Source organism: Lontra canadensis, unplaced genomic scaffold, assembly GCF_010015895.1.
Source record: "Lontra canadensis isolate GAN:19392208 unplaced genomic scaffold, GSC_riverotter_1.0 scaffold48, whole genome shotgun sequence".
Lineage (NCBI taxonomy): Eukaryota > Metazoa > Chordata > Mammalia > Carnivora > Mustelidae > Lontra > Lontra canadensis.
In genome coordinates this window covers 4,184,568-4,205,247 of record NW_022631042.1, presented here as the reverse complement: position 1 = coordinate 4,205,247, position 20,680 = coordinate 4,184,568, and the positions used below count along the sequence as shown (strand labels likewise).

Genomic DNA, 20,680 nt, shown 5'->3' with positions numbered 1-20,680 from the left:
AATAAAACACAGAAAACTGGACTAAATTAACTGAAAAAGAGAGATCAATCACTGCAATAACTTGTTTATTAAATCACATTTTAAAAGTCAAAATAGACGTTCCTTAAGTAAAGTGTATTGAGGTTTCCTGCTCATGATGATTACCAAGGTAACATTCAAAAAAGCTAAAAGACAGACTCTTAGAACATCCTCAAAATAAGATTGCATGATGGATGAATGCATGGGAAAAACCACCTATGCCAGGACCTACACCCAGGAAGAACGCAAGCCATTAGAATCTCCATACCCCCCCCCAAAAAAAACACTCCATACAGGTAAGTGTGATCACAAGAAGGCTTGGGGCATGGTTTAAAACATGCCACGTGGAATATGAAATTTCCAAATCACGAGCATTAGAAAAGCACATCATACTATCATAGGTATGTATATTTAAATAATTAAAATTAAAAATATTAATATATTAAAAATTAAGAATTAAAATATTTAAATAATTTTTTAAAAATTATTTTATTTCAAATATAGTTGTTTGGGGTTTTTTTAAAGATTTTTTATTTATTTTTTGATAGATAGAGATCACAAGCTGGCAGGCAGAGAGGCAGGCAGGAGGAAGCAGGCTCCCTGCTGAGCAGAGAGTCTGATGTGGGGCTCAATCCCAGGACCCTGGCAGGCAGAGGCTTTAACCCACTGAACCACCCAGGCGCCCCTCAAATATAGTTGTTTAAATGCACATATTTTTATATATAAATACGTAAACTAAATTTTGGGAAATGGCTGATGGGCTATTTTTCTCTACTAAGGAATTATGAAATGGTATCTCACATATGTAAAGGACTATGTGATTTTAGAAAGTCTAGAAGTTCAATATATATATTCGTATATATATTATAGAAACATTTACGTGAGGCCATTCTATTTCTTAAAAAAAGCATATTTTTATATTATAAATATTAGAATAGACAAATATACTTTGTAAAATATTGTCAGGGCAAAAGATGTTTAAAAAACTGCAAGGTACTAGGAGCCTGGGTGGCTTAGCAGTTAAGAGTGTGCCATTGGCTCAGGTTGTGATCCCAGCATTCTGGGATCAAGTCCCGCATCGGGCTCCCTGCTAGGTGGGAGGCCTGCATCTCCCTCTCCTACTCCCCCTGCTTGTGTTTCCTCTCTCACTATGTCTCTCTCTGTCCAAAAAAAAAAAAAAAAAAAAGAATCTTAAAAAAAAAAACAAACCTGCAAGGTAGAATCAACTATTTTCCCTTAATATACAAGTAAAGACTGGCCAATGCCATATAACTAAGGTATAGTTAGAGAACCCAGACTCCAGGTCTCCAACATCCCACACCAAACTTACATAACACGAATAATGGTCTATGGCCTGCAAGACTCCATATAATGTATTTCCCACCTGACAACCCTTCCTGCTCTCCATATCCTTGCTCATTATGTTCCTGCCACATTGGCCTGTTTTCTGGTCCTTCCACATATCATGCTCTTCCTGGTCCAGACATCCTTGTACATGCTGTTCCCTTTGCCTGGATTGATTTTCCCTGCCCCCGACCCCAAGAAAATCTGTAGCAAACTTGATATAAAACATTAGTTGGGCTTTAACTCCTTGATTTCACAGATTTGATTCCTTGTTACTTCCTTCTAGTGTTAATCGAGGCCATCATTTTGATAAGAACTTAAATAAAAATGAATGTTCCATGTGTCCACGGTCTCCAAAAGAATTCACTGGAAGGCTGGATGAAGACATAGAATCTGCATTTATTTCAAGTAAATGAAATAAGAAAAAAATATTAAAGTCTGCTAATACATACTATAGGGATTGACATTAGCACTCCCCTCCCCTGCCTTACTCATTGTTGTGAGCTGGTCTCGCATCGTCCGTCACACTCCAGGTAGCAAAAGGAGAAAGTGGAAACCCCTGACACTGACGGGTTATGATGTCTTCTCACCAGACAGTCACTTTCAATGTAATATTCTATGCTTGAATGTAAATTTACATGTTATCGTCTCTGGTTTAACCTATTTAACATGGGCCAGTAATTTTAAAACATTTCCTTATTTTTTAATTTCCTTAATTAATAATGATGGAAGATGAAATTCAAGTCATGGAAGTCGCACTGAACAAAAAGGAAATGACAAAGATGATGCTTCTATTTCCAGCACTGACTTGTTACAGCACAAAAACTGTGGTCCAGTTAGATTAGGCAGGTTAGTTAAAAAAGTCAGTATTATCAAGACTATTATACATTTGGATCCATATTTACCACTGATAATAACGCCCCATGTTCATGTGGCCTGTTGAGATATTTCCCACAGTAATATGAAGTCATCATTATTATTAAGCATCATTATGTTTTACTTATGATTTTTAATGCCATATGCACATAAATCAATACTTCGTAAAGTCTCACCAAACTTAAAGCCTCTTTGAGACTTGTCAACGTATTAGTATAGTAGCACATATACAGAATATGTAAGTAAATATTCTTATAACAAGAGGTGCGTTTAGCTTTTAACTAATAATGCATGTGCAAACCAAAAACAAAGGTTGAAGATACCATTCAAAACAATCCAGCCCCCATCTTTGTTCACTCTACAAACTTTTACACAGGATAAGTATAAACTGCCCACATAACGACTTTTAAGACTTTTAAGACTTTTCCAAACTTAATGGATGTTCACTGAGTTCTAAATAAATGTACCATACATTACTTCTGAAAAGAAAGAACTGGGGGCACTGGTGTGGCTCAGTTGGTTAAGCGTCTGACTCTTGATTTCAGCTCAGGTCATAATCTCAAGGTCATGGCATCGAGCCATGGCTTTGCACTGGAAATGGAGCCTGCTTAGGATTCTCTCTCTCTCCCTCTCCCTCTGCCCCTCCACTTGCTGTCTCTCTCTGTCTCTCTCTAAAAATGAATGAATGAATGAATGATCTTTGAAAAGAACTGGATATGAAATCTAAAAGAAAAGTATATAGGCCACTACTCCAACCAACTGAGAACCAATGTTCAAACTATCTGTGCAAAAGGAGTATATGCCTAAGAGCACAAAGCGTTAGAAAACTGTCAAAAGATACTGAAAAAATCTTGAAAGCTTCCAAGACCAAAAGGCAGAATTCCTAGAAGAAACAGAAACTGATCTAATCTTTCTTTTCACTAGTTTCATGGTTTTTTTTTTCCCCGCAGTGAATCTTAATGTGACTATATTTCACAAAGTAGAGCATGCATAGTTTTAAGGTATCCATAGTAAATACCACTGGGGACAGCAGATCAGATCAGTACAGATTTATGATGTGAAGTCTAACAACCTTTTCAATCACCGAGATTTTACCCATTGCAAATCACCACAAACTAATGACTGTCAGTGATGAAGCCGAGTGGATAAAATACAGTCCAACTCATTAAATATGGACAAACTAACGAATAGATATGATAAATTAAAATTGTATATCAAAACTCTCAAAAAAATTTAACCTTAAGTCTTGACTTATCACAGCTGCATCTCGGGGCCCTCTCCTATCCCCCACAGGTGCCCAGGGTATAGACAGGTGGCACAGAAGAGGGACACACGACTCTCGCTGTGGATCATACCAACGACATGACATTCAATTCCCTGCGTGATCAAATATCATGTGTTTGACAATGGGCAAGCCCTTGAGCTCATTAAATTGTACTTGTCTTATCTGAAAATCATTAAAATAATAGTATGTGCCAGAATGGATTAGTGTGGCCTTTAAAAGGTCCTTTGTATATAAAGCATTTACTACCAAGGATAGAATAAGTATATATATGTTGAGTATTGTTATAATCCAAATATGTACTATCCAAAATATGTAAACCATTTATTTTAGACTCATGCACAAAGCAATTCTGATTAGACCAACTACTATAAGGAAGCAATTAATAGTCTATTTCTATGTTCTCACTTATGTGAGGAATCAATGTCAGTCATTAACAGAGCCTGGGGGCGCCTGGGTGGCTCAGTGGATTAAGTCATTAACAGAGCCTGAAAATAAAGGTTGCATATTATAAGAGAGTGTTAAAAAAAAAAAAAAAAAGTTAGAAAAGAAACCCAGACTTTGGTTGTTTCTTGAATAATTAGAATGGATTGCTTGCTGTTCGATACATACCTCTGCTAGCTCATTCTTGAATCACATTTATTTCTCTAAAATAAAATAAAATCATGAAAGATTGGGCTTTTAAAAAGACATTTAGATAGGGCATTATGTTGGAATTAATTTTAATGTGGACAAGATTCTGCTAAGAAAATAAATAGCAACATAAATATGCAAGGGAATTCAGGAGACTAGCCAAATGTCGCAGACAGGTCAAATTTTTAACATGATCAATACAATAAAATGTAGCAAATAAATCAACTCAATTTATCGACATGGGAATTCTGGGTTGAACTCATTTCATCTGGATTTTGGTCAGAAACATAGATCTTGGAATTAGGTTAATAAGGGTCTGTAATGACCTGCTTTTTTTTTTTGCTTGCTCTGGGAATTAGGAAAATAGTGCAGCTTGCTGGCACAACTCAAGCCTTCTGGGAAATCTGCTTCACTAACCTCCAGGGAATTTAAGGATTTGTTGGGACAGATGTCTCTAAAACCTAAACTAAGAACCTCAATCAGTTTCAAATTGAAGGAGAACTTGAATGTGAAATTTCATTAAAAAATGTTGCATTAGTAGCATTTTCTTTTTTTTTTTTTGACATTAAATTTTCCTTTCAAATCTGGTTATACAAAGTCTACAATGGTACAAAGAAAAATTGCTGCATTGTGTTCATATTTTGAAAGTGTTTTTTGAGGATTCCACTCAGATTTTTATTGTTATGCATTGTCGTAAGTTTTTTACACAAAGGAAGGATTTTATTCATACTGATAAAAAGGAAAATAGCTCAATCTAATACACCTTCATTACTGTTAACAAATACATACAAACAGGTTCCACTTGGGGTTAAAATCACATCAAAGAAATCTTAAATTTATTACAATCATATTGATAATTATTATTTTTTTTAAATGATACTCCTTAACGTTCCTGGATTGCTTACTGTAAGAAAAGAAAATTCTACCTGCTTTATATATATTAACTAATTTTCACAGTAACTGTGTGAGGTAGGTATTACTATAACCTTTATTTCACAGACAATCAGAGTAAAACACAAGAGAGATTATGTGACTGCCAATATCACTGCCTGGGTGGCTCAGACGGTTGGGCATTTGCCTTAGCCTTGGGTCATGAGCTCTGGTCCTGGGATCGAGCCCCATATCGGGCTCCCAGCTCAGTGGGGAGCCTTCTTCTCCCACTCCCTCTGCCTCTCCCCATGCTTGTGCTCTCTCTCCCTCTCAAATGAATAAATAAAATCCTTAAAAAAAAAAAAAAAGGAAAGAAAGAAAGAAAGAAAGAAAGAAAGAAAGAAAGAAAGAAAGAAAGAAAGAAAGGAAGGAAGGAAAAAAAGAAAAAAGAAAATGGCAGATCTGGGATTCAAATCCAGGCAGTGGCACTCCAGAAAGCAATCTCTTAACCATCACACTCTACTACCTCCTCACACAACAATGTGTATAGTGATCACACATGTATCCTTGTCATCACTTAAAGGGAAAAACCAAGTTGCACAGAGAAGTAAATAGGAATGAAACATTATATATCTAATTTATCTTAAAATATTTAAACAATTAATAAATGAAGCAATTGTGGAGATACTATATTATTCTGTCTCCTAATTTATCTTAAAATGTTTAAACAATTAATAGATGAAGCAATTATGGAAATACTATATTATTCTGTCTCCTACATATTTAAGACATTTTTTCGTGGTAAAAAGTTAAAAAAAAGGGCGCCTCGGTGGCTCAGTGGGTTAAAGCCTCTGCCTTCGGCTCAGGTCATGATCCAAAGGTCCTGGGATCGAGCCCCACATTGGGCTCTCTGCTCAGCAGGGAGCCTGCTTTTCCCTCTCTCTCTGCCTGCCTCTCTGTCTACTTGTGATCTCTGTCTGTCAGATAAATAAATAAAATATTAAAAAGAAAAGAAGTTAAAAAAAACTTACACTGAAATTACCCATTTTAATGGTATCACCTCTTTGGAAATGAAATTCAACAACTATTATTTATTCTAATTATGTGCCGAATCAGACAGAACTTTAGTTTGATGGAGTAAATACAATAAGCCTGATACCATGTATCATCGCAGAGATTCTTAATAATTTAGCTTAGCAGATCTGCCCAGACTTGGAACCCAAAATCCTGATTCTTATGGCAATTTTAGCAATTAAAAAGATATATTCTAACTCTGCTTATCCCCAAATTGAATCAGTGTTGGACAGAGGGAAAACTACATTGTCTATTTTGATGTTATTCTTAGTCCTCATGACTGTTTTAGGGGCCAAGAGAGGGAGAGGCAGACGAGAAAAGTGTCCATAGTCAAGGCCAGCTTTGCCATTCCCCTCTTAACTTGTTTCCGCCCAACTTCGAAACGAAGTAAACAGTTTTATTTCCACCACGCTTGCAGAGATTTCCTAGTTACTCTGCAAATAGAGCACCACTTTAAAAAGTAAACATGTCCTGGGACACCTGGGTGGCTCAGTCAGTTATGCATCTGGCTTTAGCTCATGTCATGATCCTGGGGTCCTCGGATGGAGCCCCACATCAGGCTCACTGCTCAGCAGGAAGCCTGTTTCTTCCTCTGCCCTTCTGCCCTGCTTAAACTCTCTCACTCTGTCTTAAATAAATAAACCAATCTTAAAAAAAAATAAAAGTAAACATGTCCTTACAAATGCTGTGTAAGTAATGTGGGGATTGAAACACATCAACACCTACTCAATTTAAGAGGCATTATCTTAACCATTACTCCACACTATTACTAACACTAGAGAGAAAGTGAATAAGATCCTTATCTCAAGTTGCTACAAATGTAATACATTACATTTAACCCACTGAGCCACCCAGGCGCCCTTGGATTGGTTTTTAAAGAATACTTCGTATCTGATTAGAAAAATGGTTGAACATCATGGTTATGTAATTAGAGGAGAGACTCCGTTAATATTAGTTAGCACATCGGACACAGGAATGGTTGTCTTAAGTTTCCAGTAAGAATGCGTTTATTACATTCTCCACGGAACTGTGGCTCACCAAATAACTTAGCCCAGTTACACCTGCACCTTTAAGTTTCAACTGGAAAATTTGTTTAAATAACTATAGTCATAACTTTTTATCATACTATGCAATCCAAAGGAACATTAATTTTACCCTTTATTTCAGCAACTGCTTCAGCTAAATCTGGCTGTCACTGAGTATTTATTTTTATACCCATAAGGTGAATATAAATACCACTGATACAAGTATAAGAGTACAGAAATTGTAAAATGCCCCTGAGGTATTGTCTCGTATCACAGCCATTGTAAAGCTTATAACCCCATAGCTCCCCCAAAATTGACTAATTCAGATGCAGCCAACTGAAAGGTTATATTCCAAAGGAATAATTGATCACCTCTGAATGCTTGTTTTACCTTTAAGTGAGGCCATGTATCATCATTATAAGGAACAAAATCAATAGACTACACTTGAATAGATCATTCTGTATATTCAAATCCTAAGTGGTGATAGACCAGCATAATAAACATGGAAGGATAGCAGGAAACGGAGATTCCAAATTTAATCTGGAATCCAACATACACTAAATTTATGGCCTTCTTTGTATGGTTTCTTTCTATTAGGAAAGCCACTCCTTGTTCATTTCCAGCTACTCATATTCGACATTCCCTACCCCCGCCCATACCTTCCCTTACAGGTTGGTGTGCCAAGGATGCTCTCCTGTACATTTTTATTTTTTATGTTGTGTAGACAGGTGCAACAGGCTGAGAGTGAAACAACAGAGTAATGGCAAACTGGACAATGTCTACATCCCACATCACGCAGACTCCTTTTGATTTTAACCTTGCGCCAGCACACCGAAATACTGTATCCATAATTGAATCTTTGGTTACACCTGAAACTTCACACTGGCTGAGCAAAAGTCAGCCACCTGTTTTCAAAGTCCACTCAGAAGCTAAACATAAAAATAGTCTAGGCCAAATTCAATTTTTAGCTGCCTATAGAAATCTCCTCTGGTATATCCTTGAGCAAGTTTTTGGTATAAATGTTCTTGTCTTCTGAGCATTTTGGCTAAATCCTATAAAAATCTTTGCTAAAACATCTTCCTAAATCCAGTGTCCAATCTAATGTCAACATATTCTCTCCTGTAACGAAAGAAACACTGTAGCCATTCAAATCTATAATTATATACGGATTTCTTCGCATGCCTGAATGCTTTCTCCCGTTAAAGCTTTATTATCTCTAATCCATATGCTATGACTTGCTCTTTGAGAACACGTGATCTGCGGTTTACCTCACTCCATATTGTTCTCCTCCATATGTTCTCTTTCCTCCCATAACTTTTTTTTAACCTTTTTGACATTCTGGGAGTATTTCCTGTCTCTTCTTTGCATCACTGATGGGTAGGTATTCGGCACTGGCAAATTCGTTAGTTCTTCCAATGGAATTGTTATTTTAGCAGTATTGATTCTGATGATTTTCCTGCAGTCTATTTGTCACACAGATCACTGGGTCTTTCTTTGGAGACACTAAGCATACATTTAATGTTGTTTTCAGTGACGTACGTCAAATAATCCCTCAAAAGAAAAATGTCTTTAATACTTCAGTACTTCTACCGTACTGTTCCTGATCTTTTGACGTATTCCTCCACTAACGGGTTTCTATTCGATTAGTATTAAATGAAGAAAGACCTTTCTTGTCTCCGGATTAGGAAACAGTAAAATGGTAGAGATTTCTTTCCAAGCATTTGTTCCTGCTTCTGTCGTATTTGTAACCTGAAGGCAAAGAATGACATAGAATGTGTGCTACGGTTTCTGGTCAACGGGAAGCATGTGCAAAGGGCAAGTGTTTTCTTCAGGGTCTTTTGATTGCAATCCTTGAGATTACAGAAACTCGCGCGGGTCTGGGCTGACACTGAGGGCAGCCGTGAAAGGGCATCCTTAAAAATGAGACCACGTGTAAAGCGCAGAAAGGGAAGAGCAATGCTGTGGCTCTGGTATCCTTCCACCAGTTTGTATTTGTGTCACGTGAAGCTGCTGTTGGAACTTTGACTCACTGACTTCTTAGGGGAAGGGGAAAAAAAAAAAACCTCACTGAGGGATTACAGTGTGCTGGTTATACCTAAGTCACCTGCTGTGAGCACCCAGGAGCTTGCCCTCCAGGAAGTTATACTCTAGGCAAGGACACCAAGGGAATAGTTTATAAAGACTGGTTGTGCCTCCAAGGAGAAACTGCCATTTCTTTGCAAAATTCATGATAGCTTAGGAAAGAACTAGTAAGCTCTCATCAGTGTCTTAAATATCAAACAAAGGCAATAATAACTGATATGAAGATCTCAGGAATCAAAAAAGAATTAGGATGTAACATTTTAGAAATATGTAGATATTAATAGTGCGTAATATATTAAAGGTACATAGATAATTTAGAAGCATAAAATAAAAGGTGATACCATTTCAACAGCCCTTAAATAAATAGTTGAGAATAATGTCTAAAATCATTCAATCGTCATGAACATGGAAATGAAATGATTTATGTGAGAGGCAGAAAATAGAGAAAATGACCACTATCCCAATAGGCACGATGATATTAATGCAGAAATAGGGAAAAAGTTAAAAATCATAATCATAGGCTCAGGATTTACAATCTTTCAGTCTCCTTCAGGAGGCATAACATTTAAAACAGAAACTTTATTTAGCTCTCAAACATTTATACTTTCATTCAAACAATGAGGACAAATTTATTAATTGAAATGTTATCTCAGTATTTACTATTCCAAAGTGTTCTTTTGTTCATTAGAGATTAACGCTGATGTGTGAGATAAAACTCCCATTCTGTAATTTCCAATCACCAATTTTTAATAAAGGATGTGGCTTCATGGAATTGAGCAATAAAAATACCGTACACAATTAAATCAGTATAGACTAAATCTAGGATAAAGAACTATGACGGCAAGCCATTTTGAACCAAAACAATGTGATGGCATTAGGATTTGTGAACTTTTGAGATATAAAATATCAAACACTACATGTATGAAATTATGAGTATAGGAACCAATTAAATCCACCTCCATTGGAAAACTTTTGGTAAGATTTATAAATTTCATCATCCGTGGAAGTCCAACTTCATCGATGAGATAAGCAACAATCTTCAAAAAAATATGTAACTACTTAAAAGTCTAAAGTAGATTATCAAGGTGCAACTTTTACTTACATTTATAAATAACTTTCTTTCATTGTAAGAAAATAAGTACTTCCACTGCAGAAAATAATTTGATCGTAGTGATCAAAACACATGCATTGGGGAAACTGAATAATACTCAATACATAGCATATAATTTTACATACATTTACTGTAAAAAAGAATTTTTTCCTCAGTTCCAAAGTTGAAGGATTTGACTATAGTTAAATGATAGAAGCCACTCAGATAAGTGAGTAGAATTTTGGAATTAGCTTCAAAATGTCAAGAAGACCAAATGACGGATCAGTTCATACGCTGCTAATTATTTTGCAATTAGTATTTTCTTTGGTCTCTCTTTAGTACAGAACCCTCTATTTTGTTTGGGTACATGCCTACGTTGGGGGTGAGGATTATATTCCACATTTGTGATACACACCGGCGAGGCTGGGTCCTAACCTGTGCACAGTGGAGGCAGATAAAAGTGATGTCCACGATTTCCAAACATACCCTCACCTCCTTCCTGTTCTCTAGAATGTAAAAATCACTGCGTACATTGGAGCACCCATCTTGGATCCCAACATGAAAAAGCTCACTGAGGAGGGGAGAAAACTTGAAAGAAGGACCCTGGGACCCAGAAGATTGAGACTCACTCCAATAGGCCATATATGAGTAGATGCGAATGAGTACATGAGACAAGAAGAAACTTTTGTCTTCTTGTAGTCCCTTTTACTTTAGGTATCTCTCTAAGAGCCAAACCAATACACCAGTCATTAAATGTGGTTCATTTTTATTCAATGTCTAAGGGTTTACAAGAGCAACAGTATTATCATATCTAAAGCACTTTAATCTTCCCCAATAAAAAGTTTTAGTGCAATATAAATTACCTTCCAGTTCTTAATAAGTTCTCAAAAGATTTACATGAAATAGTAAAATTTCCCAGCAATTTTGACCCCGCAAGCAGTATTCCAAGAATATTCTGAACTGCAATGAAATGTGTAGATCACCTCATCACCTGGAGCATGTCTTAGGAGAGAGGCAAACAGTTCCAATTTTAATAAGTTTTCATGCCCTACGAGTGAGTACAATTTTAAGGGTGAAACAGAGCATGAACCGAAGTCTCCGATTCCTATCCTAGCCCTATGCAATATTCTCTGTAAATTATTCTGGCACTGTTCTTATTTATATATAAAGAAGTGAAAATAGTTTCTCCAAATCCTGAGCATCATTTCTTTTTTTCTTTTCTGGGCACCATTTTTAAGTTTTAAATTCTAAAGTTGATATTTTGCTTTTTATAGAGTCTTGATTTAACTTGCTAAACCTCATTTCTTGGCCTACAAGAATGAATCTTTTTTATGGGTATATTTATAACCCATGGTAATAATATAGACTTTTGGGGATGGAAGAAGGCAAAATAAAAAAAATTTAAAAAAAAAAAAAAGAAGAAGAAAAGAAAAGAAAAAACAAACACACGGCAAGTTCACTAGGTTCACTTGCGCTAATCCCTTTCTCTCTTAGATAGGCTTTTATTTGAATATATGAATAAAGATCCATGCAGGCAAATTATGAACCTAGAGTGCTGAGCACATCTCAAGTGTTAGCAGTACTCGCCCCACGCACACTTTTCCATTTATAAGGGACGTATTGCTAACTTCGCAGCATAGTGATTGAATACTATGAATTTGACTATTGAGCTACTCAATGATACCACTGAGTACTAACTGGGGTGGGACTCCCTAAAAAGTTACATCTCCAACTGTGCCTATGATTATTAAAATCTGGAGCATAGAAAACTCACAATTTCTATGCAAAATAAAAGAACTTTCTAATTAAGGAGCAAACTTGAGTAAAAAAAAAACCTGTTTTAACTGACATCAAAAATTGGACTTCTTTAATTAGTTTAGAGGAAAGAAAAACATATTTGCAATTTGGTATCATCATCTTTAGGCAACACTCAATTCGCAGACTGGACCAAGCATGTCAATCCATCCACTTTAATTACCATGAAATCTTTGTCATAGTTTTACAAACTAACTGCTTTTTAAAAAGCTATAACTCGTGTAGCACCAGGAAGGCTGATTGAAACTTAGCATATGCATTTTAAACAACCACATAACTTTTAAATATTAAATACTAATCCTAACAGTGAAACAAAATGCCTGTTGAAAAATAATACTCATTCTAACACCAAAAAATGAACTATTTTTTAAGAGTTATTTATTTTGAGAGAGAGAAAGAGAGAGAGAGAAAGCCAGTGAGAGCAGGGAGGGAGGGGCAAGGGGAAAGAGAGAGGAGAATGTCAAGTAGACTGCCCGGTGAGCCCAGAGTCCAGAGCTGGGTTTCATCATCTCCAGACCTGAGCCATCAATATCATGACCTGAACTGAGATCAAGGGTCAGACCCGTAACAGACTGAGCCACCCGGGTGCCTCCTCATCCCATTAATAAACTATTAAAACATTTTTTCTTAGCTGTTGGTTTGCCCTTAATAAACCTCCTACCTCATTAAAATGATATATATATAATTATCATAAAAGGATAACTGTTATCATAAAAGCAGCAGCAAAACACCTATGGCTAGTAAAAAGAAAACACCTTCTTTTTTTTTAAAGATTTTATTTATTTACTTGACAGAGAGAGAGATCTCAAGTAGGTAGAGAGGCAGGCAAAGAGAGTGAGGGAGAAGCAGGCTCCCCACTGAGCAAAAGCCCGATGTGGGGCTCGATCCCAGGACCCCGAGATCATGACCTGAGCCAAAGGCAGAGGCGCAACCCCACTGAGCCACCCAGGTGCCCCAAAAGAAAACACTTTTTAAAACAATCCTAGTTCTTCATTTATTAAATGAAGAAAACATAATCTCCTCCTTCCTTCATAGCATCATCATAGGAATTAAATAAAACAATTTGTGTAGACTGGTTAGCAGCATGCAGGGAAAATTAGTGCTCAGTAAACTATGAAGGTTCCGCAGAAGCAGTAGTGCGATTTGGAAAGATGTGGCATCTTAAGCAAACTACCTTGTATTGTTTTTAAAGATTTTTTGAAGGCCAGCTTAAGTAGCCGGAATAAAGTAGCATACACACATATTTTTTGATTCAGATTAAAAAGTGAATAAAAAATAATATATATTTTTTATATTTGTTTACTTGTTCACTGATCACTCCAAGCTCACGGAAGAACACGGAAAACACAAGAAGCCCTCAACAAACATTTCTGGAGACATTCGTTAGTGCATATACATACTTTTCCCCAATAGAAAAGTCACAGATATGAGAATTTAAATGAACTTAAGCGTAAAATTTTGTTTTGTAATTTTGCAAATGCTTCCGCCATAGCTAAGTAATTACAACATCTCCCAGAAGTCTGTCCAAAGGTGGCATCCTAAAAAGTAACTTCTCTGTGCTAAAATAATCCATGTTGGAACATCATCTGAGTATGTACATGACAGTCATCGGTTTAAAAAGGCAGACTGAACACACACTAGGCTTCAAAAATTGGCTGGGCAAGTCCAGCTGGTGCACCGTTTCTAGGGTGTCATTCACACTCTAGGGGAAATAAGGGTTCCCCCTGGTGTGTGTTCAGGTCAGGCTAGAGGAGACCTGCCTTGTAACCCGGGTGACAAGAGTTGGGCGACAGAGATGGATGGGACCCAACCTCAGTCTGCCACATGACTAACAGAGTGCAGGGTATCCGAGCCAGTGCAATGGACTGAGGTCTGGACAGGGACAGAGAGAGTTCAGATCCAGAGAGACACATGGTGTTTCCACCCCAGAAGACGCCCAGTATAATTTGATAAAGATCACATAAGCCCTAAGATTCATCATTACCCTGTTAGGGCCAACCAGTAATACTGCTTAACGCTATAGAACGTCTTATGAAAAACTCAACCTGCTAGGTCAGCTTGTTCTGTAATGCCAGTCATCATAGTGCATATCAGTTTATCTTGAAATTTAATGTGAAACTTTTAATACTCACATCAAGATCATCCTTTGCATTGTAGTAGACAACTTCATTGCTCTATAAAAAAAAAAAGAAAAGAAGAGTGCTTTACTGACATGAGTAAAAATGTAAAAATATACTGGATCAAGCACTGAACACATTTTAGGCATATTTTAAATAATAAACCTCTCATGATATTCTTCTCATAAAATACTCCACAAAGATCCATAAAGATTAGCCAATATTTTCTAAAAACATTTTAAAACACTGTATCTGTGATATTGAAAAGTACATTCTGCACTGAGGAAAAAATATCTCAGTATAGGTCTGAGACCCATTTGTCAAGAAAAAATAAAGAATGCATGATGCAAAGAAGTTATATACATACATACTTACAACACACACACACACACACGGATCCCTAAATCATGAAATTATAAACAGAATAATTCAAGAAAAATGTGAGAATGCGCCTTTTTAATACTTCGCTGACAATGCGACTTTTAAAATTATATATATCACATGTTGAAATTAGTAAGGCAGGGTGTATCTGGACGGTACTGGCAGAAATTTCTTCATGAGATTCAGAAAAGGGATCAGGAATAATTGAATTTAGACAGCAAAAAAAATCAGATTATCTAACACACTGATACTATCATATTCTCCCAAAGTGGTGAAGGAGCATTGGCTTTTCAAGAATAAATGTATCCAGACATTTCTGCCAGCCACCAGTGTTGCTGAAATACGCCAAAACTATAAATTACGGATATAAATCGTGTTACAGAATGAAAATGGAAAGGAAAGAATGAACAAAATGGTGGTCAAGGAATTTAAAAGTTTTATTCTTTGAGACTTCAAGGTTAGTTCTATGCACTGTTAAAATAATCCACTTATACTAATTTATTTTTCCTTTCTTCTCCTGAACTGATTGGAAAATATAATCCATCTACCATACATTTTCAGTAGTAATCAGAGGACAATGTGAAAAACATGTTTTTCTGTGTCTCTTTAACATCAAAAACATGGACACTCCAAAACTGTATTAAAAGAAAATGCAATACACATTTTTAAAAAGAAAATTCCTCCAAAAAACTCAATAAATCAGTGCTTCTTAAAATACACATCACCTCCACTACAAATCACTAGTTCTTCAAGACATTCCATGGCCATATGACTTTAGAATAAACAATGAAGTTAAAACCTTCTCTTTTTGGCTCCTGAGTCTCAGTATATGAATGTACATTATACATTTTCAAGAATAAGACAGATCTTGTTGTGTTTCTCCAATTTAATTGCTGCCAAATCTGTCTCCCTTTTTTAATTTGAGAAATATATCATGAGCCTGAAGTTCTATAAAAGATTGCTCTAAGACCAAATAAATCAAAAACTGTATTAATAAATAAAAGAACACATACTTCATGATAGTGAATGAAACCATGACTTTGAATTCATTTCATTTAGAATCAACAGCTCTAAAAATTACCATTTAATTAATTCTTTTAAAAAGAACTAAGTAGCTAAAGAATTTAAACACGCATAAAAGTTCTACTTCCTGAAGCATTTCTTACAGATTAATTTTGTGACAAAGTTAAAACACAAAATCAGAATTCATCACATACACAAAGCAAGAGAATCTTCTGAATCCACCAGAGGCCCAAATCTAATTACTAGTGTATTGATCCCTCTTGCAACTCTGTAATTTATACTTAGGAGACAATTTTCAACTTAAAATGTGGATTCCATCAAAAGATAAAATATTGAATAAGTTTATCTTCATTTTAGACTTTATTTCTGCCAACTCCTTCCTCATAGTTATAGAACTGAAATGTAGAAAACAAGGTGAAACTGCATTAAATTTTAAGTGATTCAACATCATTATTTTCAACAAACATTCATTAAATATCTATATGCACACACTCCTGTTCCAAGAGAGATGCAAAGTAAGTTAAATATAACTATCCCTTATCCTTTAGATAAAATAACAGACACAGATCAATTATATAAAACAACTAATATGTTTAGACTTACATTTGCCCCATGGTACTAGAGCGAATGGACTAAACTGTTTAATTTTTTTTTTTCCTTATATGTGGCACAGGGTCACATAAACAAAAAAGAATTTAATTAAATCTAAAATTAAGAGTATCACACACAATGTCAAAAGAGTATAAAGTATGATAACAAAATGCTAATTTTAACTAAAACTATGTATTTTGATTCTATTACAATAAAGTGTGCCTGAAATAAAAATTAAAAGGAAGAAAATCTAAGTTTGAGAATTTTTCAAGTGTTTTTCCTCTTGTTACTACACTATATTTTATGCAAAATCCTATTACTTCTCTTCTAGAAACTCTATATTGCTTCTAAAACTTATGCAAATGTGTTCTGCAAAATTTATTTGAATTTTATGCATTTGCACAAGGCTTTCTAGACTCCAGAAGACACAAGATCCTCAAAACTCATTTTATTTTTCTATTAAGTAAACTGGGAAAACAAAACCAATACCCTAGTCATAAAATTATACTGCATATACAATAACCATATCTCATTGTAACTGGGATATTTTATATTTCTACTTTTACTTTTTTTTTTTTTAAGATTTTATTTATTTATTTGTCAGAGAGAGAGAGTGAGTGAACACAGGCAGAGGCAGAGGGAGAAGCAGGCTCCCTGCCCAGCAAGGAACCCGATCTGGGACTTGATCCCAGGACGCTGGGATCATGACCCAAGCCTGAGGCAGCTGCTTAACCAACCGAGCCACCCAGGTGTCCCTATATTTCTACTTTTAAAAAGCTTCCTTTAGGGGTTCCTGGGTGGCTCAGTCAGTTAAGTGTCTGCCTTCGGAATAAGCCCCGGTGGATCTCCGCTCAGCGAGGAGCCTGCTTTTCCCTCTCCCTCTGCCTGCCGCTCCCCCTGCTTGTGCATGCGCTCTCTCTATATCTGTGTCAAATAAATAAATAAAATCTTAAAAAAAAAAGTAGCTAATTATTACATGTTCTTAGGCAGTTTGTCATGACTTAATAGGAGAACAAAGACCATAATGGAATTGCAACTGATTAAGTCCACTGTCTTCAAACAAAATTTCTTCTTCACCCATATGTGTTTCTCTAACCCTAAACTTTGCAGGGAGAGCATGCACATTTCATCTATTCCCTGATTTTACCTAACAGAAAAGTTCAACTGATCCCCTTCCATAAGCATAAATCTATGTAGGGCATCAGGATTTGGGGAAACTGTCGCTGCATTGAATTTGTCAAGTGTAAGCACACTTACATGGCAGTGTGAGACTGAAATTAATGGCAAAAATTCACAGAACATTTAATTTGTATAACCACGTATAAATAATTTGTCCACTCTCAGTTCCTCATGCTTTCTTACAGAGAATTACAATTATTTACTTTATTGTGGCTTTTGTTTAGGGTTGAAGAGTGGCTCAGAAAGAATTTTAAATATAAGCTTGAGGAAGAGTCTAATTTGGTAAAGGCATAATTCTCTTTCCTATCATATTCATTTATAGCTATCTCTTCTGCTATATAAAAACACATGACATGTGTAGCTATGTTAAACTACATCAGTCTGAAATCAAATTGCTCAAAATATATCCAAACCCAATCCCAACAGGATTGGGATAAAAGATAATTCTCAGGCATAAAGGGCCATCCACACTGAATTAACCCGATTCTTGTGTTCTGGTGTCTTATAGGAGCGAATGTCGGTTAAAATTAACACTGTGCTAAAAGAAAGTTAGGAGACCAAATTGTATAAAAAACAATTAAATGGCCTGAGGAGGGAAGAATTTAAAAAAAGAAAGAGGAGGTATCAGTTGAATTCTTTCTTCCTTTACAGGGTCCCCTGCCTCCGTCCCACTTAGACTGTATACAAGGAGATTTTGGGGTCTCCCAACCAACAGAGGGAGCCACATGTCACTTATTCAACAACACTTCGGTGGCCTCACTCTGTACTGTTACGGAGAAATAAAAATGCAGACTGTGCCCTGACTGTAAGAAGCAAGTTCCTCACCTTCCTGATACACAAGTGGCCAGAATATCAGAGTCAGTTGCTCTGATCTGCTATAATTGAAGACTATCTCTTGTCATTGTCGGATGACATGACCACACAAACCGAACTTTTCTGAGGTTTCAAAATAGATGACAGTTAAGAACTTCGCAGAGCTAAAACATCCTCTTCTATTTCTAATCAATTCAAGCATGTGTGGATGTGCATGTGTGTGTGTGTGTGCGTGTGTGTTTCTCATTCAGTCACCTATCCTACCGCTCAAAACTCCCTCAATCCCTCTTCCAGAAAATAGAGTTATGTCAGTTATCCTTTAATATTTTAAAATGATGGCATATAAGCTAATTATCATAGGCACAGAATACAAAACTGAGTCATCTCATTTTTCTACTATCATTCTGGCTAGATGTTTTCATGAAAATTATTAAACATCATCATCTTGGAAGGGATTTACACTCCAATACAAAAGTTTTTAGTGGATTTTAGGGTATTACATGCAATATGATAGGATAAAGCCAGCAACGGCCTCAAACCAGATTCAAGATTACTGAAACCTTGAGAGAGCTATTTTTCATCATTTGAGCACCACCAGATGACAAGAACAAATTGTTTTGTTTCTGATTTTTAACCAAGTAGTTTAGTTATTTATTATCTCCTCCAAACAAATTTACCCAAATGTTCCATGCTAATATAATACTGCCGCTTGCTGAAATTTAAAGCTTCCCCTAGCAAGCTGAGAGATAAATTACTTCAGTGCCCATTGTCTACTGGGAGTCAAAATTAAATCTGGCCAAAACAGACCATTCCATCTTAAAAACATATATTGTGAGTGACAGTCCCTTATATGCCACTCTCCTATAAAAGCTGGCCTCTGATGAATAGAATAAATTTATGTTAAACATCGGAAGCAGAAGTACAAAGCTTCCACATGGAAGTGAGATGGTGCCAAAGATTTAAATATTGGAACTGAAAATCAGGATTTTAGAGCCAACATCTGAAATATATGACACATTCAAAATCCAAATAGAGATTAAATTCCTGTCCAATTTACTAATTCTCTTTTCTTGGCTGCACACCTGACTCTGCACATGATCCATAGCCTGACAAATGGTGAGCAACAGTATTGTCTGCTAAAGTTGCTTTTTTAAAAAAAAAAAACATTTTTTTTTAAGATTTTATTTATTTGACAGAAAGAGAGAGAGATCACAAGTAGGCAGAGAGAGAGAGAGAGAGAAAGGGAAACAGGATCCCTGCTGAGGAGAGAACCGGATGAGGGGCTCAAACCCAGGACCCTGAGATCATAACCTGAGCCGAAGGCAGAGGCTTAACCCGAGGAGCCACCGAGGCACCCCTAAAAATCCCATTCTTAATTGTTCATCACTCTTCAGTTTCAAAATATGAAGTCAGTTAGACAAATATTAAGGACACCCTTGTAAAAGAAAGGGGGAAAAAAAGGATACTCTTATTATCAATGAGTTGTGTTAATGGTTCTTGCCTACCAAGATCCATACTATGTAGCCCAAATCAGTTACAATGTAAATATCCTGCTTCATACATCTTTGTAACAACCTGACCTGGTAAACCTACACGCCACTGTCACTGACCTGTGCTCAAGTCAACCAGGGTACAAGGGACGCAATAATCATAGCACTGCAACCCTGTGTGAATACAAGAACTTAGGAACCTACTACGTATGTGTCATTGTGTGTGCATGCATGTGTGGCGGTGGGCGGGGGTGGGTAGTGGTTGGTGAATGTGAACAAATCTTTCCAAAGAGAGCTGAGAGTGGTTGACACAGTAAATTAAAGGCAGGGGCGTTTGGGGGGGGAAAAAAAGTTAAATCTTATTTTTTTTTATTTGAGAGAGAGCAGGAGTGGGGGAGGGGCAGGAGGAAAGGGAGAAGCACAGTCTCACTGGAGCAAGGAGCCTGACACTGGGCTCAAGAGGTGGGGCTCCATCCCAGGACCCCAGGACCCCAGGATCATGACCTGAGTGGAAGGCAGATGCTTAACCAACTCAGCCACCCAGGCACCCCAAAAAAAAGTATTTTTTATGTCGCTGGATACATGAGCATGCTAGTGATGAAAATAAAAAGGAAAACTAAAGATGGGCACATTCCATCTGGATGTCGGTCTCAGGAGATTACTGGACTGAAGGCGTGAGAAAAACCTACATTCACATCATGACAAAAGACAACTGATGTAAAGTGTCTAGCACAGTGCCTGGCACACAATATTTGCCCTGGATGTTATCAACTTTTATTCTATATATTGAAAAAGAAAAACCAGGAATATCCATAGAAGTTATCTGTTAGCTTTAGCTTGTAGTTATATATGAACTAAAGTAAATGGTTATCATTTATTTTTCTTAGACTAGTTAGTATGCTCTGAGTCTATTTAATTCATTAACGTCCTTTCTTCAAGGATTCCACAGAGCACCCTGGAGAAGAAATGTGATTACT

The 20,680-nt window shown here is 36.4% G+C and overlaps 1 protein-coding gene across 7 annotated transcripts in view; it reads right to left on the bottom strand.

Moving 5' to 3' along the window:
* Positions 1–20,680, bottom strand: part of CACNA2D1 (calcium voltage-gated channel auxiliary subunit alpha2delta 1) — a 496,060-nt gene that overhangs the window by 176,739 nt on the left and 298,641 nt on the right. For all 7 annotated transcript variants that reach the window (XM_032873243.1, XM_032873244.1, XM_032873245.1 and 4 more), the window contains exon 5: positions 14,242–14,283. In XM_032873243.1, the coding sequence (XP_032729134.1) occupies positions 14,242–14,283 (42 nt within the window). The remainder of the gene's footprint in view (positions 1–14,241; positions 14,284–20,680) is intronic.